At 47.9% G+C, this 23,748-nt stretch overlaps 2 protein-coding genes across 2 annotated transcripts in view; both read left to right on the top strand.

Annotated features, from left to right (window-relative positions):
• LOC136640321 (zinc finger protein 721-like) overlaps positions 1 to 3,593 on the top strand; it is a 108,512-nt gene extending 104,919 nt beyond the window's left edge. Inside the window, exon 7 of the mRNA XM_066615363.1 lies at positions 2,206 to 3,593. Coding sequence (XP_066471460.1) covers positions 2,206 to 3,582 — 1,377 coding nt within the window. The 3' untranslated portion in view covers positions 3,583 to 3,593. The remainder of the gene's footprint in view (positions 1 to 2,205) is intronic.
• Positions 3,594 to 6,154: 2,561 nt separating this feature from the next.
• Positions 6,155 to 23,449, top strand: LOC136639168 (zinc finger protein 658B-like). The gene is made up of 3 exons (XM_066613176.1): positions 6,155 to 6,432; positions 6,541 to 6,780; positions 22,210 to 23,449. Exons 1-3 carry the CDS (start codon positions 6,155 to 6,157, stop codon positions 23,447 to 23,449), a joined length of 1,758 nt encoding a protein of 585 aa, XP_066469273.1.
• Positions 23,450 to 23,748: the final 299 nt, after the last annotated feature.

Below are 23,748 nucleotides of genomic sequence, written 5' to 3'. Positions count from 1 at the left end.
GTTACAGGCTGTGTTACTGGATGACCCTAGGATTCTATCAGTGGAACTGTCAGATGTCCTTGTCTGGGTCAAGTCCCTTGTCACTAGTGTTTGCCTGAAGAAATCTCCATCAATTTCTTAATGCTCCGAGGGCTGGTGATTTATATGTGCACATGAGATAGATATGTAGCTAGCAAGACTTTTAGAAATTGGAATGCCTGAAATGTGTGGTCCTTCTTGACAAGGTGTCCCTTGAAGTTGCCTCCTTTCTTGCTCTGTATTCAAGCAGCCTCAGTCCCCTCATTCATTTTCTGGCTGAATTCATTGTGCTGGACAGCCGTGGCCCATTCTTGAAGTCACCTGATATGGGTTGCACCAGCAGCAGATGATGAAGGTGCCAAATGGGGTAGGGATTTTGGTTGGGATTTGTAGCACGGAGGTGGTAGACCTGAGATGGCATCAGGTGGTATTCCAACCCAAACGTTAACCCTTGGGCAGGTTTGTATGGATGCAAGTTGTCCAGGTACCCAGTTCCAAATTGGACACACTGCCCTCGTGCTGGCTGACCTCTGCAGCCTTGCTCATTTGGGGACCTGAGTACCAGAGTTCTGCTTCCATATGAACCTGTCCGTGGATTAATGTGCGGGGCAGAGCTTCCCTTCCATGCCCCATCACCATCCAGCCTGCATCCAACTGGGATGTGGTAGAGACTTTGCTGCCAGCCCAAGACCGGGGAACAGCCTCCTGAGGAGTCTCTGTCTTGCTCCCTTCTTGGGAGACTCTTCTTTGTATTGCTGTGGTGGGGCTGCAAATTCCTATGGATATTTCCAATGTGCTGGTGTTGTGCATAGTTTTTGTTGGCTGCCTTGAATGCTGACTATGACATGGAAAATGGTTGGATAAAAATACACATTCAGGGAGAAGGTCCATTATTCAGTCAATCAATTCTGAGTTTGGGATTGTGAGTCTCGTGGCCCAGGACTATGGGTGAAACTAGGGCCAGTAAGTAGGCAGGGGTTGAATTGTCCTCTTCCATGTAGCCCTTCCCCTACAAGCCCCCCACCCCAAGACCTCTATCCTGAAATGGCCCCTCTTCTGCTCCAGCAGGTGGCAGCTGGCAGCTCTTCCTCTGCAGTCCTAAGAATCCATCTGACCTCATGCAGGAAGAAGGGGAGCGGAGCCTCTTGGGTAAGGAGGGAGGTGCCTTTTTTTGTCCAAGTTTGGACCACCCCTTCTGGGCCAGCTTCAGCTCTGTTTTTGCTTCTCCTTTCAGAGAGCTCAGCATCTCTCCAACATCTCCAGAGCAGGGCTTTTCGACCCTTTTCTCTGGCAGGCACCCCTTCTCTGGGTAATGCTGCCACCAGAGACAGCTGCTGGGTGCATCAGTGGGTAGTGTGACCCACAGCTTGGAAAGGATGTCTCCACTCACAGCTGGTTTCTGATCTTGCTGCCATTTTGCATCCTCCATGCCTCTTTTTTGCCCTGGAATGGAGTGGTGATGGAGTTGGGGAGGAGGGCGGATCAGGCCTGGGAAGGGCCTGGATTTGGGAACAGTGGCATACTCTGAATCCAGATCCTCTCCTTGGGCTTGGTCCACCTTCAACAACATGAATTTTAACTGGTAGAGGTCCATGGTGACCCATGGCACCTGCTGGGGGTGAGTGAGAAAAATGTTTCCTTTACCCCTAGGAGGCCTCCAGTGGCAAAAAATGCCCCGCGGGATAAAATAAAAGCTGACCCCACTCTGCAGCATTGTCAAATGGGAATTATTTAGAATTAGGCTGCCTAAGGTGGGGGAGGATATGGATTGGGACAAAGGGAATGGAATCCATGTGCATAACTCCAGAGGGTCTGTGTTTCTCCTTGGACTATTACCAAGAGTCTTTCCTCCTTCCTGCAGAGCATATGACGGACTGCAAAAATGAGAGGCGCCCACCTAAGATGTTGTTGGAAAGAGAGGAAGAAGAGACTCTTCAGGGTTTGGAAAGCACAAGGAGGCAAGAGGGAAACCACACGGATGAAAAGGTGGAGAAATCAATTCCTTGTCTGGGAGGAGCCCACCAGGAACCAGAGAAACAGACAGAAGAGAGGGGGAATGAGCATCCTGGCAGCATCTTCACAGAGGGAAAGCTCAACAAAGCCTTGCTGCTTGAGAGCTCCAGTCAGAGCAGCACTTCTGCATGTGGAACACCCGGCACAGGGAAAAAACCGCACATATGTTCAGAGTGTGGAAAGACCTTTGCCAGGAGTCAAAACCTCAGTGTGCATCAAAGAACACACACAGGAGAGAAGCCATACAAATGCCCCCACTGTAGCAGCAGCTTTACTGTTGGCTCAGCTTTGAGGAGACATCTAAGAACCCATGCAGGAGACAAACCATATAATTGTTCAGAGTGTGGAAAGAGCTTTTCTCAGAGCGGCCACCTCAGAGTGCATGAAAGAACACACACAGGGGAGAAGCCGTACAAATGCCCCCACTGTAGCAGCAGCTTTGCTGATGGCTCAACTTTGAAGAGACATCTAAGAATCCATGCAGGAGACAAACCATATAATTGTTCAGAGTGTGGAAAGAGCTTTACTGAGAGTCAAAACCTCAGTTTGCATCAAAGAACACACACAGGAGAGAAGCCATACAAATGCCCCCACTGCAGCAGCAGCTTTTCTAACAGATCAAATTGGCAGAGTCATCTAAGAGTCCACACTGGAGAGAAACCTTATAAATGTTCTGAGTGTGGAAAGGGTTTTGCTGGGAGTCAAAGCCTCAGTGTGCATCAAAGAACACACACAGGAGAAAAGCCATACGAATGCCCCCACTGCAGCAGCAGCTTTTCTGACCGTTCAAATTGGAAGAGACATCTAAGAACCCACACTGGAGAGAAACCTTATAAATGTTCTGAGTGTGGAAAGAGCTTTACTCAGAGTCAAAACCTCAGTTTGCATCAGAAAACACACACTGGAGAGAAGACATACAAATGCCCCCACTGCAGCAGCAGCTTTTCTGACCATTTAAATTTGAAGAGACATGTAAGAGTCCATACTGGAGAGAAACCTTATAAATGTTCTGAGTGTGGAAAGACCTTCAGGCACAAACACTCCCTTGAAAGTCATCAGAGCGCTCACACAGAAGAGAAACCTTATTCACGTACGGGCTGTGACAAGAGCTTTACCCGGAAAGAAAACCTTGTTCCACATCAAAGAATCCACACAGGGGACAATCCCTATAAATGTTCTGTGTGTCATAAGAGGTTTAGGCAGAAAATTCACCTTATTGTACATCAAAGACTCCACACAGGAGACTATCCTTATAAATGTGGTTTGTGTTATAAGATGTTCAGGCACATCACAACCCTTGCAACCCATCAGGAGACTCACACAGAGAAACCTTATTTGTGTTCAGAGTGTGGAAAGAGCTTCAGTTACAGAAAAAACTTTATACACCATCAAAATCTTCACACAGGTGGGAAAGTATATAAATACTCCAAGTGTGGAAAGACCTTCAGTCGCAGTATAAGCCATAAACAACACGAAGGAAGTCACACAGAGCAGGGGGAGACTGTCCCATGCTGCAGCAAGAGCTTGGGTGAGGAATCGAGCCTTGAATAATGCAGGAGAAGATGCCACATGATTCTCTGGGACATGGATACAGTTTCAAGCACAGCAATTACTTTCTCTATTTTAAAGAACCCACCCAGTGATGCAAATCCCATCTGAATCTTCCAGTACCCTGATCAATCTGGGGACCTGCATTTCTGAAGCTCTCAAGGTAGCTGCACAGGCTAAATGGTTGTCCTGTATGGAACTCGCAGCCTAATTGTTTCCAGTGCCTGGTTAGTTCTTCATGGCATGTTTTAGCTGATGGTTTCATTGGTTTGTGTGCTCCAATTGCCCTTTTATTCCTTCTAGGAGAAAACCAGAGAGATTTTAGTATTTCCACTGTGTAGCTGCAGCCAGAGAGGCTCCTCACAGAAGTCCTGCTGTGCAAAGATAACCCAGTGCAGGCTCTACTGATATCTGGGCTGGATTAGATTCTAAGGAAATCTGACAGTGGGTGAAATTTGAATTCTCCTCTTTGACAGGGAAACAAAAGTCTTTCCAATCAATAGAAGTGCAGATTGTGTTTTAGACATTGTGTTCTGTCCAAACCAGGTTTCAAGCTGTGTTGGACATTTTTAAAAATCTGGAATATAAATATTTTACCATAGAAATTAATAGGAGTAATTGTGAGATACACATTTTATCTGGTAATTGCTTATCTTAGGGTCTCTGCTTTCTAATAAATTTATGTTTATTTTCTTCTTTGTCTCTTTCTTGCCAAAGAAAGATTCAGTTGAAAATGTTAATTTTTGGATGGGAAACCTTTCTGGACTTAACCGTACCTGATCTTGAACTTTGATGGTTCTGATGTGAGCTGTTCAGAGACACTAACCTTATTGGCTACTCTGAGACCTGGGAAAAGTTCTGGGTCTGCAGCATCTTGTACGCACTGGGGGTTACTACAGGAAAAGTAGCAGGAAAAGCATTGCTGGAGCCACAACGTGCCGATGTTCACGGCCTCTCCCACTCTCCAGTGGAGCCATTCAGGGTAACAGCTCTTAGGGCAAGTGGGCGGTGCTTACATAGTGCACTGCAGCATCTGCAATTCTTACCTTGCCACCCCCCTTTAGCTATGCTACTGCTGGGTAGTCCCACCTCTGCTCAATATTTACAGCTTCAACCTGATTCCCTATGTTTCACCCTGCTGTGAGCCTGGTAGCCAATTTCTCCTTCTCTGTACCTACTGGAGTGTTCGTTCATCTCCTGGTGGAGTCAACTGTGGTGTCAGGCATCAATAAGAGTAAACCCTGCTGGAGTGCTCATGAACCCCCCCCCCCCCGCCCCGTACAGCATTTGTAGATGTAAGAATGTAGAATCAGGGAATTAGAGGACAGGTCCTCTCATGGACTGAGAACTGGTTGAAGACCAGGAAACAGAGAGTGGGTGTCAATGGGCAATTTTCACAATGGAGAGAAGTGAAAAGCAGTGTACCCCAAGGATCTGTCCTGAGACCGGTGCTTTTCAACTTCTTCATAAACGACCTGGAGACAGGGTTGAGCAGTGAGGTGGCAAAGTTTGCAGACGACACCAAACTTTTCCGAGTGGTGAAGACCAGAAGTGATTGTGAGGAGCTCCAGAAGGATCTCTCCAGACTGGCAGAATGGGCAGCAAAATGGCAGATGCGCTTCAATGTCAGTAAGTGTAAAGTCATGCACATTGGGGCAAAAAATCAAAACTTTAGATATAGGCTGATGGGTTCTGAGCTGTCTGTGACAGATCAGGAGAGAGATCTTGGGGTGGTGGTGGACAGGTCGATGAAAGTCTTGACCCAATGTGCAGTGGCAGTGAAGAAGGCCAATTCTATGCTTGGGATCATTAGAAAAGGTATTGAGAACAAAACTGCTAATATTATAATGCTGTTGGTAAGGCCACACCTGGAGTATTGTGTCCAGTTCTGGTCGCCACATCCCAAAAAGGACATAGTGGAGATGGAAAAAGTGCAAAAGAGAGCGACTAAGATGATTCCTGGGCTGGGGCACCTTCCTTATGAGGAAAGGCTATGGTGTTTGGGCCTCTTCAGCCTAGAAAAGAGACACCTGAGGGGGGGACATGATTGAGACATACAAAATCGTGCATGGGAAGGATAAAGTGGATAGAGAGATGCTCTTTACACTCTCACATAATACCAGAACCAGGGGACATCCACTAAAACTGAGTGTTGGAAGAGTTTAGACAGATAAAAGACATTATTTCTTTACTCAGTGTGTGGTTGGTCTGTGGAACTCCTTGCCACAGGATGTGTTGACAGCATCTGGCCTGGATGCCTTTAAAAGGGGATTGGACAAGTTTCTGGAGGAAAAATCCATTAAGGGGTACAAGCCATGATGTGTATGCGCAACCTCCTGATTTTAGAAATGGGTTATGTCAAAATGCCAGATGCAAGGGAGGGCACCAGGATGAGGTCTCTTGTTATCTGGTGTGCTCACTGGGGCATTTGGTGGGCCGCTGTGAGATCCAGGAAGCTGGACTAGATGGGCCTATGGCCTGATCCAGTGGGGCTGTTCTTATGTTCTTAGGGTCCAGAAGGCTCTGTCTGACCTCAGACAGGAAGAGGATGGGGAGCTGAGTCTCTTAGGTAAGGATGGAGAAGAAATGGAGACCCTTCAGGGCTTGGGAAAGCCCAAGGACAGAAGAGGAAAATCCCACAGAGGAAAAGGTAGAGAAATTGATTCCTTGTCTGGGAGGAACCCTCCAGGAACAAGGGAAACAGACAGAAGAGAGGGGGAATGAGCATCCTGGCAGCATCTCCACAGAGGGAAAGCTCAACAAAGCCTTGTTGCTTGAGGACAGCTCCACTCAGAGCAGCACTTCTGAATATGGAACACGCAGCAAAGGGGAAAAACCATACCTGTGTTCTGAGTGTGGAAAGACCTTTGCTAAGAGTGATGGCCTCTGAGTACATCAAAGAACACACACGGGAGAGAAGCCATACATATGCCTTCACTGTAGCAGAAGCTTTGCTAACAGAACAAATATTAGAAGACATCTAAGAATCCATACAGGAGAGAAACCCTATGAATGTTCCAAGTGTGGAAAGAGCTTCAGCCAGAAACAGTCCCTTAGAACACATCAAAAGACTCACACAGGAGAGAAAGCACACCTTACTGCACATCAGGAGAGTCACACAGGAGAGAAACCTTATAAATGTTCAGAGTGCGGAAAGAGCTTCAGGCAGAGAAAAAGCTTAAAATATCATCAAGATCTTCATAAAATAGGGAAACAATATAAATACTCCAAGTGTGAAAGGACCTTCAGTCACATTGTTAACCTTAAACAACATGAAAGAAGTCACACTGAGCAGGGGGAGACCATCCCATGCTGTAGCAAGAGCTTAGGTGAGGAATTGAACCTTGAATAACACAGGAGAAGATGCCACATGACTGTGTGGGACATGGGTACAGTTTCAACCACAACACAGCAATTCCTTCCTCTGTTTTAGAGTCCTCACAGTGGAGAAAATCCTGCCAGAAGCTCCCACCCTCATCGGTTTGGGGACCCTCGTGGTAGTTTTTTATGGCATGTTTTAGTGGGTTGTTTTAGTGGTTTGCATATTTAGGTAACCATGGAGAAGACAGGCATGTTCTAGCTTTCTCCATTGTGCAATGAAAGCCATTGAGTCCTACTCCCAGCAGTGAAGCTGTTCAAGGATGGGAGTTCTGGCTTTTGTGATAACTTGGCTGAATTGGATTTTTGGGAAATGAGACAGAGGACTGTGGGTGAAAATTCAGTTCAACTGTTGGATGTCATGAAAAGGTTTTCCAATCAGTGGGAGTGTAAACTGCATTTTATACGTTTATTGTGTTCTTTTAAAAATTAGGTTTCTAGCCAGGTTGGACTCTTCTAAAAATTAGAAACTGGGATATAAACATTTTGCCTTAGAAATGAATAGGATGAGCCAATTTTGAGTTACACATTTATCTGGTAGCTCAGTGGTTTTCAAACTCTCACGGAGAGTTTGATCCACTGTAAGTGCTTGCGGGGGTGGGGGGAAGCAGAGGGGGCAGGTGGAAGGCAGTATCACTTACCCAAGCCTCCTGCAGCCTCCCCAGCGTGTAAAAGCGGAGCTGTAAAAGCGGAGCTAAAGCTAAAGCGGAAGTGGAGCACGATCGCTCTGCTTTCACTTTCACTGCTGTGGGGAGCCCTGCCAGAGGTTTGCACTGGGCTCCCTGCACTCTGGGGAGGCTGCAGGAGGCTTGGGTAAGTGCACCCAAGCCCCTTTAGCCCCCTGAGCTGAGCGATCCTGGGGATCGCGCTGCTGCCTCCTCCCTGCCTCCAGGCTACCCTGTCCCTTAAGGGGGCAGAGGCCAGGGCCCACAGGCTGGGGCGTTTCGATGCCCCAGTTTGAAAAGCCCTGAGTTAGCTGCTCATCTTTCTATTGCAATGTCTATGCTTGGTAATAAATCTGCATATATTTTTCTCTACGTATCCTCTTTATCAAGATGTCAGATGTTTCAGTGGAACCATTTCATGTAACCTGCAGTTTGTCCCTGAAGGGTGCAGAAGTTCACCCAGGCATCAAGAGCTTGCGTAAAATGGAGAAGGATTCATTGAAATGATGTTTGTTCTCAGATGGTAAACATTTCTTCAAAAGTACTTGGTCTTGAACTTCAAAGTTCTGATGTTGCCTGTTCAGAGACACTAACCTTATTGGCTGTTCTAAGACCTTGGGAGAGTTCCAGTTCAGTTCCAGTCCAGTGAGGAGTGGAGAGTAGAGAACCAGGGGATTATGCATGGAAAGGATAAAGTGGATCAAGAGATGCTCTTAACACTCTCACATAACACCAGAACCAGGGGACATCCACGAAAGCTGAGTGTTGGGAGAGTTAGGACAGACAGAAGAAAATATTTCTTTACCCAGTGTGTAATTAGTCTGTGGAACTCCTTGCCACAGGAAGTAGTGATGGCATCTTGCCTGGATGCCTTTAAGAGGGGATTGGACAAATTTCTGGAGGAGAAGTTCATTACGGGTTACAAGTCATGTAGGTATGTGCAAGTTCTTGGTTTTAGAGGCAGGCTGCCTCTGATTGCCAGATGCAGGGACAGGCACCAGGATGCAGGTTGTGTCTGTTGCCTTGTGAGCTCCCTGGGGCATTTGGTGGAACACTGTGAGATACAGGAAGTGTGTGTGTCTCTGAACCAGTGGCATAGCTAAGAGGGTTCAGGGGTAGCAGTTGCACTGGGCATCAAACTTTAGCGGGGGCAACAAGCTGAGCTTGACACTAGTGGCCAAAATTGTGAACATCTTGGTATGTATGAATAATACCATCATGTTATATATCATTGGAAAGATAATTTAATGTAGAATGCAATGAAGGAAACTGCATTGGAATATCTGTATTCTATCAAAAGATATGGCCAAATAACCAGAAAATGAAAACAAAAGTGCCTTTTGGAACCAAAAGTGGATTTTCTTAACTCAAAACCGACCTATGAGACTGAGGCCACAATCCTAACCCAGTGTACTCAGAAGTAAGTCCTATTTTGTTCAGTGGGGCCTACTCTCAGGAAAGTGTGGTTAGGGTTGCAGCCTTATTGTTCTGAGAACCACTGACATATTATGTGGTTGACATGTTGCAATGACCTTGTTATCATGATACAGCATGAAACCAATAAGCTGTTAATATGAATCAGCTCTCATTTTTGAGTATTATAATACAGTTACTGGGTAAACAGGTAGTTTTTCAAGTGGTGCCCCTCATATATTTAGCAGGGAGAGAATAACCATCCCTCTTCACCCCAGCACAGTGTCCCGAACCAATCAGGGCACACATTTTATTAAATTTGTTTTTGTCTTGGGGGGGGGGGTGGCTACAAATCGTCTTTGACCCCAGGTAGCAGGTAGATGCTTTAGCTATGCCACTGACTGGGGGGAGGCAGCAGAGCAAGTGGGTGGTGAGCTGCTAGAGGGGGAAGGTGAGTTCCTCCCAATTTTCACTTTTTAAAAAGCCTGGGTGTGATGTCACTTCCAGATGTGACATCACTTCTGGGGCAACATTTTGAGCTTGGCACTGGGCTACACGACCATTAGCTACACCACTGTGTGAGATACAGGAAGCTGGACTAGATGGGCCTTTGGCCTGATCCATCGGGGCTCTTCTTATGTTCAGTTGTGCAGCATATTGAACACACTGGGGAACAGAAACATAACAAGAGGTGCTGGATCTGACCCATGTGATATTTGGGCTCCCCCAACACCACCTTTATAGGAGCCATGTTTCTGCTGGGAGGCCTGGGAGGGAGAGATGGAAGGAGTCTTCAGAAGGTGAGGGATGGTGCAGGCGGAGGGAAGGCAGACCAAGAGGGATGTGCAAAGGAGACTGGAGATGCTTCCTGGATGCTGGGGGTGCCCAGTGACCACCAAGGCTGACCTTTCAACAGCACCACTTCTGCTGAGGGGTCCCCTTGCAGACCACCTGTCAGCTGCTGAGCGTTGAAGTGATTCTGTGGCAGAAGCAGTGCTGCTGAAAGGGCAGCCTGTGTGCCAGTTGCGCTCTCCCACATCTTGAAAGTAGGATCCAGAGGTGCTCACCTCCTCTGCTGTCATTTGCAGCTCATCAGTTCCTGTGTGAGAGCCAAGTGTGTATTTCTGGCCATCACTGTCTTGGTGACGCCATTTCCTGCTTAATGACAGCCCTGAGCAGGCGCCACGAGTGCCATTCGGCTGCTGCATGCAATGAGTTTGACACCCTGGTCTAAATAATGCCATGGGGCTCATGCAACCAGTGGTGTCCAAAGGGACCTATAAATTTTTGGCAATTCTGACCCATACTGCAGTTAGGCTGCAATCCTATCCACACTTTCCTGGGAGTAAGCCCATTGACTATAATGGAACTTACCATAGATTCTTGCCTATAGGGCGATAAATTTGTCCCAACAGATCGCTCCTGAATCAACCCTTCGCCTTATCTACGGGGCCACTGGGGGGGGGGTCAGGGCTGTTTCAGGCACTGTGGAGCAGCAGTGGTGCTGCTGGGGAGGGAGACGTGCCACCTGCCCCCCCCACTCGCTCTCCTTACCTCGAGCAGGGAGCCTGAGGGAGCTGCTTGGCTCACCTGCTGCTCCCTCCTCCTCACTGCTCCTGGGCATTGCAGTCCCACCCGCTCAGGCTCCCCAAGCCTGGTCTCTTCGGTGGCTCTGACTTCCTCCTCCTCTGCCCCTGCTAGTCTTCGCAAGGTCAGGAAAGGGGAGTGAGGGAACAGGAGCCTGGAGTGTGTCCCATGCCTGTCGTCAATGGGGCTTACTCCCAGAAAAGTGCGCATAGGATGGCAGCCTTTGAGCCCAAGCCTGTGCATGCCTACTCAGAAGTAAGTTCCATTAATGTCAGTGGGGCTTACTCCCAGGGAAAGATTGTAGCTTGAAGATGGGGAGAGAGACAGGAGGGCTGCTTCTTCATGCAGAGTCTACAGCTCTGCATCTGCTTCTTTCCAAGCAAGAGGGAGGAAGGGAGGCCTCCCTCCCTCCTGCCCCACTCTTGCACTGCCTGCTTCTCTCTGCCCTTCAACCCCAACCCCTCTCTTCCCTCCACCAGCCTTCACTCTATTGAACTGTTTTCTCCCCCTTCTCCTTGCCCGCTGTGCCCCCCTTCTCTTCTCCCTTCCCCACTGTCCCTCTTTCTCTGCCCCCTATTTACAAGCCATTCTGTCAGGGAAACTGACCAGGAAACTGATTAGAGCAGCAGACAGCAGTTTCCATTCCAACATCCCCCCAAGACAGAGAGCAGAGCTGAACCGGTTCCTCAGAATCACCCCACTTCTTTAAGAGTGAAGCCCCCCTGACAGCCTTGATCCTGCTGTAACTCAAGAGGAGGAAACAGGCTTCAGACCAGGTGAGGGTGGGCTTGTTCCAGCTGCAGGATGCACCTTCCCTAAAAGTGGAAACACTCCCATCAAATGTCTCACAAACTACAATTCAGAGCACCATTACTTAGGAATAACACCCAGGGAAAGCAATGGGTCTGCTCAGTGCTTTTTTTGTAAAAGAAAAAGTGCAGGAACTCACAACTTGCCAATCTTTTATTTATTTATTTATATATAAAAATTTTTTAAAACCATTTTTTATTGGAGAAATAAAATATTTTTTATGTGCTTCCCCCCCTAAAGATGAACTTACTTCTGAGTAGACATGCATAGGATTGGGCTGTCAATCTCCACATCCCCTTCCCCCTAGCTACTTTTTCTACACATGGGGAAAAATACTGTACAGGTGCACTTGTAGCGTGTAGTATGTAGTGTGGCACTACTTTGAGGAGAGGAAGCAGTGAATGGATTCCAAAAAATGGCTCACATGAGTTCCATGTAGTAAAATTACTCTAAGCAACTGTGGGAGTAAGAATAAAAAAGGAATTCTTACACGAGGGGGGTCCTTAGGTGCACATAGAAACAGCTACATTTGCAAACAAGGGATTAAATATGGTCTAATTCAGGTATCAGAATACTCTGTGTCTTTGGGAAGGAGCTTGGCATGCAATTGTATGTTCTCTGCTGCCCTGAGCAGCTGCTGTGCATTGCTGGAGAGGAGCTGCAAACTCTGGCTGGTGGAGGGCATGCTTGTGGGGGAAGGATGAGGAAGATCTCTGGCAAAGCTGGACAGCATGTTGTACACGCATAGAATCCCTTTTCACCTGCCCTTAGCATGTGAAAACGGGTGCAGATATATATCTCTGCCAGGATTAAGAGCCCAATCCTAGGTATGTCTACTCTGAAGTAAGTCTTGTTCTAGTCAATGGAAAGTGCCTAGGATTGCAGCCTAAGAGCCCAATCCTATGCATGTCTACTCAGAAGTCCACTTTAGTGAATGGGGCTTACTGTGGATAGGATGGCAGCCTCAGGGCCCAATCCTGTGCCTGTCTACTCAGAAGTCAGTCCCATTAGAGGCAGTGGGGCTTCCTCCCAGGAAGGTGTGGAGAGGACTGCAGCCTCAGAGCCCTTCCTCTGCCTGTCTACTCAGGCTGCAAGGCTATGACACTTTCCCAGGAGTAAGCCCCATTGAACAGAATGGAACTTACTTCTGAGTAGAAATGCATAGGCTTGGGCTCTCAGGCTGCAAGGCTAGGCACTCTTTCCCAGGAGCAAGCCCCATTGAGCACAATGAGACTTACTTCTGAGCAGACATGCCTAGGCTCATGCTGCAGATTGGCACGGGGGCTGCACCAGCCAGCTTCCTTCCCCTCCTCCTCCGCCGAACCAGTACCTGGGTGTTCCGTGGGTACCACAGCCCTTCTCCCTGGCTGGCTGTCCGTCCTCCTCCTTGGTGTCAGCGCATGTCCTCCACGGCTTGGAAGCTGCACAGGGAAGCAGAGCGCAGGGGGAAGGGAGGATGGCTGGGCTCAGGCGAGAGCTTGGAGATGGGGGCAGGAGGGGGTCATTGTGCGGTCAGGCAGGGGCCAGGTGCCCGCCCACCCTGCACCCCCCAGCACCCACCCAGCTAATGCCTCTGTTTTGCTCCCCCCCTCCTGGAATGCCTCCGAAGGGGAGGGGCCCCTGCAAAAAGGTGCAGGAACTCTGTCCCCCCACGTTCCATTAGAAAAAAAGCCCTGGGTCTGCTTCTGAGTAAATAGGATTTCAGCTATGTGCAGCTGCACTTGGTCACAGCCATTTGCTGTTGCTTCTCTGCTGTGAATTGAATTGCACACTCCTAGCTGTGTTCTTGTACAACAGGGGTGCTCACACTTTTTTGCCTCGAGAACTACTTTGAAACCCAGGAAGGCCCGGAGATCTACCAGAGTTTTTTTTACAATGTTCGCGCCATCATAACATATAACATTTATGTGTACAATGTATGTTGTTGTTTGCATCCCTCATGTCTTGAGGTACTTCACCTTCTCTCCAGCAGAGACAGAGGATTTCATGCAGCTCAGTGACGATGATCTCTTTGCAGCACTTTAGGACTTCAGCAGGGATGCTGTCTTTTCCAGGTGCCTTGCCAAAGGCAAAGGAGTCCAGGGCCATGTGAAGTTCTTCTAGGGTTAGTTCACTGTCAAGCTCCTCCAGCACAGGCAGGCACTCAATGTTGTTCAGCGCTTCTTCGGTGACTACATTTTCTCTGGAATATAGCTCAGAGTAGTGCTGCACCCAGCGTTCCATCTGCTGTGCCCGATCCTGGATGACCTCGCCTGTGGCAGACTTCAGAGGGGCAAAATCCCTAGCATGTATGCACTGCTGAAACAGAGACACCTGCGTTGGCTTGGTCATGTTGTGAGAATGGATGATGGCCGGATCCCAAAGGATCTCCTCTATGGAGAACTCATGCAAGGAAAGCGCCCTACAGGTAGACCACAGCTGCGATACAAGGACATCTGCAAGAGGGGTCTGAAGGCCTTAGGGATGGACCTCAACAAGTGGAAAACTCTGGCCTCTGAGCGGCCCGCTTAGAAGCAGACTGTGCAGCATGGCCTTTCCCAGTTTGAAGAGATACTTTGCCAACAGTCTGAGGCAAAGAAGGAAGGCCCATAGCCAGGGAGACAGACCAGGGACAGACTGCACTTGCTCCCAGTGTGGAAGGGATTGTCACTCCCAGATTGACCTTTTCAGCCACACTAGACGCTGTGCCAGAACCACCTTTCAGAGCTCAATACCATAGTCTTTCGAGACTGAAGGTTGCCAATACAATATGTACCTTGCATAACTGCATGAGCCAATATTGCACAACACAACATAATTATAAACATTTTTTGTAATTACTTGAGTTTACTTTGATGACTTGCACTGAAGTGAATCAGCCAAGGATGCATAGTCCAGACAGTAGCTGCTGACAGCCAGCCTCAAGCACACTTCCAAATGTTCATCAGTCATGGTGGAAAGGTACTTGGACTTAATGATCTTCATGTAGGAAAAGGCTGACTCACATAAATACGTACAGCCCTTCCTGCCTCAGGTGCTCTTATATCCCTGAGGGCCCTATTGCCTTCAAGTGGCTGCAGCTGTGCAGCACACTCTGCTGGATGCCCAGGCCTTACCCTTAAAGGGGCCACTGCTGACACCACATCTACCTCCTCACCAGATCTTCCTCGATTCCAATACAAGTGTGTGTGTGTGTGTGGGGGGGGGGGAGCAGATCTCTATACAGACCAGTGCAAAAACAGGGGAAAGGTGTGGGGGAGGGAAGATCTCTATATAGACATCACAGCAAGACCAGTGCAAAACCCCTTGCACACAGAACCAACAGATGGAAGTTGGGGGGGCAGATCTCCATACATACCAGTGCAAAAACAGGGGAAAGTTAAGTCAGCCCCAGTAGAGTCAATGGGGCTCACTCCCAGGGATGCGTGGATGGGAGAGAAGCCTGCCAGCGGCTTCTGTCCAGGTCTACTCACGAGTCAGCCCCAGTAGAGTCAACGGGGCTCACTCCCAGGGATGCGTGGATGGGAGAGAAGCCTGCGATCGACTCATTGTGCTTCGCGATCGATGTATTGAGCACCCCTGTCAATGTACAACATAAGTTGTATGTTATATGTAGAGTTTCTGGCTTAACACACCAGACACCTTAAAGGTGGATTTGATTCATGGATCTCCTGCAGTGGTTGCCAAACTTTTTCACTTGCATATCCCTTGGCAGCCCATTTCCATAAATTGTACCCTGCACATTAGCAAAATGTCTGCAATAATACAAGCCCTCATCTCCTCTATATGAAAGCCCAGACTTCATGTGTTTATCACAGTGTTTTCTCTTTGAAGGGCAGAAGACTCTGCCTTTGCACTGTTCTGCACCAGAAGTGTCCTGAGAAGTTCTGGGTGATGGGTCACTTTTTTATGTTTTAGTTTTTTCCCTGTGCTGGTTTTCAATCACTGATTCATACAGGAATTGATCACCAAAAATTAGCGATTGGTGGGGCTTTCACAGTCAACTAACTACATGCTTTGCTGGCCCTGCAAGGCATTCTGGAGCATAGCCATTATTCCATTCTCTTTCAAGTACCCCTAAAGGTCCTGTTGAGTGCCCCTGGGGGTACATGAACCCCAGGTTGGGAACCACAGTTCTATTAGTATGCTGTTTACAGTGCAGTTACTCTCTGATAGTGTTTACAAAAAGATGGTGAAGACCAGAATTTAAAACTTTATGAATAAAAATGAATCTTATGATCTTTTACTATATTTTTAATAAATTAGAGAAAGTCTGTTCTTAGTTAACAATTACTGGTAGGTTATTTTTCAGGATCTGGCCCCTGGTAAAATCAGACAAAACTATAATCAGACACCACCCTAAGTTTATGACCCCAACTTATCTGAGGGTCATAGAAAATTCTATGATTCTTGCCTCTAAACTTGCCCTCAACTTATCTGTGAGATCGACTTATAGGTGAATGTCTGTGGTGCTTACTTCTGATTAGATATGTTTAGGATTGGGCTGCAATTTGGGAAAACTTTCCATTGAAGTCAATGGGACTTGAGTAGAATTTTTCTGCAAGTCCTTTAGCCTTTGCCAAGTACCTAGTTTAGCAGCATGGCTGTTTATAAAGGCTGCATATTTCTAAAGCATGGCTGCAACAGAAGGCATCTATCTCCGGACCAGATCAGACGGAAAGCTCTTCAACCTCTCCAGACTGAGAGCAAAATCCAAAGTCCAGCTGAAATGTCTTCGTGACTTCCTCTTTGCCGACGATGCAGCTGTCACTACCCACTCTGCCAAAGATCTCCAGCAGCTCATGGATCGTTTTAGCAAGGCCTGCCAAGATTTTGGACTGACAATCAGCCTGAAGAAAACACAGGTCATGGTTCAGGATGTCGACTCACCTCCCTGCATTACAATCTCTGCACATGAACTGGAGGTTGTCCATGACTTTGTGTACCTTGGCTCAACGATCTCCGACACTTTCTCTCGATACCGAGCTAAACAAACGCATCGGTAAAGCAGCTACCACGTTTTCCAAACTCACAAAGAGAGTCTGGTCCAACAAGAAGCTGACGGAAGATACCAAGATCCAGGTCTACAGAGCTTGCGTCCTGAGTACACTTCTGTACTGCAGCGAGTCATGGACTCTTTGCTCACAACAGGAGAGGAAACTGAGCGCTTTCCACATGCGCTGCCTCCGACGCATCCTTGGCATCACCTGGCAGGACAAAGTTCCAAACAACACAGTCCTGGAACGTGCTGGAATCCCTAGCATGTATTCACTGCTGAAACAGAGACGCCTGCGTTGGCTCGGTCATGTTGTGAGAATGGATGATGGCCGGATCCCAAAGGATCTCCTCTATGGAGAACTCCTGCAAGGAAAGCGCCCTACAGGTAGACCACAGCTGCGATACAAGGACATCTGCAAGAGGGATCTGAAGGCCTTAGGGATGGACCTCAACAAGTGGGAAACCCTGGCCTCTGAGCAGCCCGCTTGGAGGCAGGCTGTGCAGCATGGTCTTTCCCAGTTTGAAGAGACACTTTGCCCACAGTCTGAGGCTAAGAGGCAAAGAAGGAAGGCCCATAGTCAGGGAGACAGACCAGGGACAGACTGCACTTGCTCCTGGTGTGGAAGGGATTGTCACTCCTGGATTGGCCTTTTCATCCACACTAGACGCTGTTCCAGAACCACCTTTCAGAGCGTGATACCATAGTCTTTCGAGACTGAAGGTTGCCAATATACTATATAATATACTGTTTCTAAAGGGTAAGAGAGAAAAGGGAAGTCACACAAAACAAAGGAAAGACCCTCTTGTCTGTACACTGCACCCCTCCCTGCACTGATCAAATACTGTAAGGCTTTCCCCCCACTTTCCCCAGTGCTGCCGACCTGCCCCATTAGGAAGTACAATATGGAGGCAGAGGTGGACTGCTGGACTCTTTCACAACATCCCAAGTGATGGAGAACCAGGCAAAGGCCTCACCTTTTTCTCTAAGCCTGCTGCTTCCGCCCTTGCAACTACCAATCAATCAACTACCAATCAAAATTAATTATTTCTTTAAGACATACTTCTGCTTGTTCTCTTTGATACTATTCTGCCAGCTGGTTTACTATCAGTGGCATTGGTTGGGTGCGCAGAGGGGACGTAGGTCGTGCTGTTGAAGCACGTGGGAGATGACACCACTACTAGCCAAAAAGCTTTTTAAATGTTGGTATCCTGCTGTTTGCATCTCATAAGTATCTATGTGCAGCGCTATCCTATTTTGTGCTGGAACAGTCAGGCCAGGAAGTCTGAACTGTATCCAATGCAAGATAGGGCCCCTAAGTGGCATTTTTTTGGACATTGCCGCAGTGAGGAGGCAACGGGGCTGGAGCAGAACAGAGGGTGTCGCTGCTGCTCTGCCCCCTGCCTCCCCCTTGTCCTGGCCAGCTGCCTTTTCAAAACAGGCTGGAAGAACCTTCTGCCCCCAGCATGCCCCGCTTGGAAGTGGGAGCCTCCAGCGCAGCAGTGGGGAGGAGAGGGGCACTTGGGGACTGCACTGCTTCACCTTTGAATCAGGTTGGGCAGGGAAGGTGGCAGCAGTGGTAGGTGTGCACCCCCTTGCACACCAGCAAGAGGACCTTTGCCTGGTTTCTCATCAAGTGCCACTGCGGGAATGCCTTCAGCAACTTTTGAAGGAGAAGGTGGACCTGATGCTCACCTCTCATGTCTGATCAACACGTCCTTGCAGTACCTGGCCATCAGGTTGGCAGGATGATACTCCTGTTGCTTCAGACATGGTAAGAGTGATCCCTGCTGAGTCAGGACACACCTTTGGCTCCACAAATACCATCACCACCTCCACCTCTTACTTGGCTCTCAACTGGTCAGGGTCCATAAGTCTCTTATGAGAGCTGTTGGGTTCCTCACTTCAGGCCAGGTGTTTTCCTAAAGTGAACTACACTTCCCAGGAGGCCTTGCAAATCCCAAACGACAAACAGCTGGCTTCTGCTACTCTATTAAGAGGAGGGAGGCTTTGAGCTGATAAAGGGCACTGGCTTAGTTCTGCACTCTGCTCCATCAGGGTGTGGCTGGATCCTGCTCCTTCTGCTGGTCTTAGCTTGGTGGGGTTTGGGTGAGTGAAAGGAGGCAGCTAGCAAGGTGAGAAGCTGCTTTTTCCCCACCTTGGCAAGTCCAGTGATAAAAGGTGATGGTTGTTTCCAAGTTCAAAGCTTAGATGGCCTTGCTGGGAGCTCCGCCTGAGAGACACAGAAGTGAGAGGGGAAATATCTGCACTGCCTTTATGCTGTACATTGAAGTGAATGGACTTCAAAGCAGTCTGTGGGGGGTACTTTGAGTGTGTGGACTGGACAGCAATTCCACTTTGTTTGCTTAACAGTGGGGTAGGGGTTCTATGGGGCAGGATTCTAGGATATTTCTAACCTTTGGTTGCAGTCAAAGAAACCTGCTTCTCTCCTGAAGGGCAGAACTGGGAAATGGAAGGGAAACTCCCAAGAGTGGACTCTCCAGCCCATAAACTAGTTTAACATTTAGTTTTATTTGATTGCCATCTTACTGAAGGGTGGTATGAAAACAAGGAAGGGTGTGGTGGACATCACTTGGCCTACCAAAAAAAAAGAAAGAGAAAACTTTTGCCTGTGTCTTGAGGGCTGTAAGAAAATTTATCGCTTGTAGGAAATGAGAAGGAGCCCCGTCATGGGCTAAAACCTGTGCATGCCAGTGCTGGAGGGCAATCAGGCAAGAGGGAGCTGCCCCCATCTGTGGCTTTTAATGCCTTTGAGGCCTCGGGTGGCCACTGTGCAAAGCAGGGTGGATGGAGACTGGGTGGAGCACAGCTCTGACCCAGCAGGGCTCTTCTCATGAGATTCAACTCCCACATGCAGACGATGATCTTCAGCAGGGCTGTGGCATTGTGTCCCTTCAAGCTACACCTTGGAACTATGAGGGGCTTGTGAGGAAGTGGCAGACTGTCTTGAGATGTGTTGCAAGAGATGCTCTTCTGGGGGGAGCCTTAGTAGAGCCATCCTGGAGCAGGCCAAGGGCTCATCTGCTCCAGCTTCCTATACTTGCACTGGCTCACCAGATGCCTTGAGGGCCACTGAAGATACCCGTATCCTGTTTCCACTCCCTTGCATCTGACATGTTAGAGGAAGTCTGCTTCTAAAGCCTATAGATTGCACATACTCATCATGGCATGTCCAATTGGGGGCAAGTGGTCTAATTGGCTTAAATTGGTCAAGGGTCTTAACACACCAAATCTACTGTTCCAGCTGGATTCAGATGCCGCCATCAAGCAACCATGTTCTATTCGTTGCATTGTCCTTGTGACACTTGAGCATGATAGATTCAATGCTGGACAGGTTACAAGTCATGGTAGGTATGTGCAAGTTCCTGGCTTTAGAGGTAGGCTACCTCAGAGTGCAGGGTAAGGGGAGGGTACCAGGATGCCCTCTTGTTGTCTTGTGTACTCCCTGAAGCATCTGGTGGGCCATGGTGAGATACAGGAAGCTGGCCTAGATGGCCTGATCCAGCTGGGCTCTTATGTTCTTATGGACTGTCAGGTGCAGAGCGAGGTGCTGCCTACAGCTGCAGTCACTCAGCTCACCACCCCAGTGCTGGGCCCCTTCAGGAGCAGGGCCAAATTGGTCAAATTGCCCCAAGGCCTGCCCTGCACCAGTGGCATCCGTAGCGTTGGCATCACCTGGTCTGGTTACTCATGGTGTCACCATGCATTCATTCATACTATAGAACAATACTGCTTACCCAAAAAATCAGTAGCCAACTTGAAGACACAGTCACACAACTGAATAGGTTTTGATACAACACAAATACTTCATTGCAGTTTCTCTCATTGCATTCTGCTGTAATTACACATCAAATGGTATATAACATGATTATATTCCTAAAAATCACAATTTTGGTCAATAATGGCATCATCTGCCCCCCTCCCCTGCCCGGGTGTCACCTTATCAATACCTCATTGGCTCCATGCTGTGTTATTATAACATATCATTGGCTCTTTGAATAATTAGCCTCATTAATCTGTTTTGAGTTAAGGAAATTTGCTTTTGGTTCCATAGGAAAGTATTTTTCTTCTCTGATTTTTTGGTCCTACCTTTTGAGAGAATGGAGATATTTCACTTGCTTTGGCTTCACTGCATTCTGCTGTAAATTAAAGATATATAACATGATGGTATTACTCCTCATAACCGTGATTTTAGTGACATAAGAACATAAGAATGTCCCCACTGGATCAGGCCAGAGGTCCATCCAGTCCAGCTTCCTGTATCTCACAGCGGCCCACCAAATGTCCCAGGGAGCACACCTGATAACAAGAGACCTCATCCTGGTGCCCTCCCTTGCATCTGGCATTCTGACATAGCCCATTTCTAAAATCAGGAGGTTGCGCATACACATCATGGCTTGTAACCCATAATGGATTTTTCCTCCAGAAACTTGTCCAATCCCCTTTTAAAGGCGTCCAGGCCAGATGCCGTCACCACATCCTGCAGCAAGGAGTTCCACAGACCGACCACCTTGGTCACTCGTGCTGTCACCCCCCTGCAGCATGGCACCTGGGGCCTGCGGCATCCCCCCAGACCTGCATTTGTATGCCACTGGGTGGTAGAGTCCTCTTTCATGTAGCCCTCCCCTGCAAGCCCTTCTAAGACATCCTGCTCTATTCTGAAACAGCCCCTCTCTGCTCCTGCAGGTGGCAGCTGAGAATTCCTCCTCCACAGTCCAGAATCCATCTGACCTCAGGCAAGAAGAAGAAGAGGAGCGGAGCCACTTGGGTAAGGATGGAGGTGCCCTTTATTGTTCAAGTTTGGAACAGCCCTTCTGGGCCAACCTTGGCTCTGTCTCTGCGTCTCCCTTCAGAGAGACCAGCACCTCTCCAGCATCTCCAGAACAGGCTCCCTTTTCTCTGCCAGGCACCCCTTCTCTGAGTACTGCTGCCACCAGGGACAGCTGCTGGGTGCAACATAGGGCAGAGTGACCCACAGTGTGGAAGGGATATCTCCACTCGCAGCTGCCTCCTGATCTCGCTGCCGTTCTGCATCCTCCATGGCTCTTTTTTTGCCATGAAGCAGATTGGTGATGGGGCTGGTTAGGAGGGCAGATCAGGCCTGGGAACGGGGTGAGTTAAGCAATGACGGCACACTCCGAATCCTGACTCTCTTCCTGATCCTGATCTGCATTGCTGGGTCAATGTGGACTTGGACCAGCACTCTAGCTGGTGCATGTTCACTTTGACTTATGGCAGCTGCTGGGGGTAACTGTGGGGCAAGGGAACAAATATTTCCTTTCCCCGAGGATGCCTTGAGTGGCCCAAAATGCTCTGCAGATACAGCGGAAGCTGAGCCCATGTTACTGCATTCCCACATGAGGATTTAGTTACAATTAGGCTGTCTGAGCTAAGGACAAAGGGAATGAAACCCATATGCACAACTCTGGGGGGAGGTTGTTTCCCCCTGGGCTCTTACCAAGTGACTTTCCTCCTTCCTGCAAGGCATACAATGGACTGTGAGACTGAGAGGGACCCACCTGGAATGTTGTTGGAAAGAGAGGAAGAAGAGACCCTTCAGGGTTTGGAAAGCCCAAGGGGGCAAGAGGGAAGCCCTACAGAGGAAAAGATGGAGAAATCGATTCCTTGTCTAGGAGGAGCCCTCCAGGAACAAGAGAAACAGACAGAAGAGAGGGGGAATGAGCCTCCTGGCAGCATCTCCACAGAGGGAAAGCTCAACAAAACCTTGTTGCTTGAGGAGAGCTCCAGTCAGACCAGCACTTCTGCAAGTGGAACAGCCAGCACAGGGAAAAAACCATACATATGTTCACTGTGTGGAAAGACCTTTGCTCGGAGTGATGGTCTCAGGATACATCAAAGAACACACACAGGAGAGAAGGCATACACATGCCCCCACTGTAGCAGCAGCTTTGCTCAGAAATCACATCTTATGAGTCATCTAAGAATCCATACAGGAGAAAAACCATATGAATGTTCTGAGTGTGGAAAGAGCTTCAACCAGAAACAGTCCCTTAAAAGACATCAAAAGATTCACACAGGAGAGAAACCCTATGAATGTTCCGAGTGTGGCAAGAGATTCAGTCACAAAGACGGCCTTAAAATACATCAAAAGATTCACACAGGAGAGAAGTCTTATGAGTGCTCCATCTGTGGCAGGAGTTTTAACCAGAAAACAAACCTTAATGCACATCAAAAAATTCACAAAGTAGTCAAACCTTATAACTGTTCTGTGTGTGGTAAGGCCTTCAGGAAAAAAGGCAACCTTAGAGTACATCAAACCATTCACACAGGAGAGACACCTTATAAATGTTCTGTGTGTGGTAAGAGCTTCAGATACAAAGAGAGCCTTAGAGCACATCAAACCATTCACACAGGAGAGACACCTTATAAATGTTCTGTGTGTGGGAAGAGCTACAGATACAAAATTAACCTTAGAAGACATCAAAACAGTCACACAGGAGAGAAACCCTATAAATGCTCTCACTGTGGCAAAAGCTTTAACCAGAAAGGAAACCTCACTGTACATCAAAGAATCCACAAAGGAGTCAAACCTTATAAATGTTCTGTCTGCAGAAAGAGCTACAGGTACAAAGGCAGCCTTAGAAGACATCTAAACAGTCACACTGGAGAGAAACCTTATCAATGTTCTTTGTGTGGAAAGAACTTCAGGTACAAACAAACACTTAGAAGACATGAAAAAATTCACATAGGAGACAATCCTTATAAATGTTCTCTGTGTGATAAGAGCTTCAGGCACAGAACAACCCTTGCAATACATCAGAAGATTCACACAGGAGAGAAAACTTATAAGTGTTCAGAGTGTGGAATGAGCTTCAGGCACAAAAATAGCCTTAAATATCATCAAAACCTTCACAAAAGTGGGAAACTATATAAATGCTCCAAGTGTGAAAGGACCTTCAGTTGCAGTGTAAACCTTGAACTACATCAAAGAACTCACAAGGAGCAGGATGAGAATGTCCCGTGCTGTACCAAGAGCATGGGTGAGGAATTGAGCCTTTAATAATGCAGGAGAAGATGCCAGGTGACCGCCTGGGACATGGATACAGTTTCAACCACACCACAGCAATTCCTTCATTGATTTGAAAGAACCCACCCAGTGGTGAAAATCCTGTCTCAATACCATGATCAGTTTAGGGTCCTGCATTTTGAACCTTGCAAAGTAGCTGCACAGGTTAAATGACTGTGCTGTATGGAACTTGCAGCCTAAAGATTTGTGGTGTCTAGGTAGTTTTTTTTAGTGAAATGTTTTAGTTGATTGTTTCACTGGCTTGTGTATTTTAACTGTATTTTTTGTCTTTT

This window comes from Tiliqua scincoides, chromosome 2 (assembly GCF_035046505.1).
Source record: "Tiliqua scincoides isolate rTilSci1 chromosome 2, rTilSci1.hap2, whole genome shotgun sequence".
NCBI lineage: Eukaryota > Metazoa > Chordata > Lepidosauria > Squamata > Scincidae > Tiliqua > Tiliqua scincoides.
The sequence above is the reverse complement of the archived record's forward strand: the minus strand, read 5'-3'. Positions and strand labels throughout refer to the sequence as shown.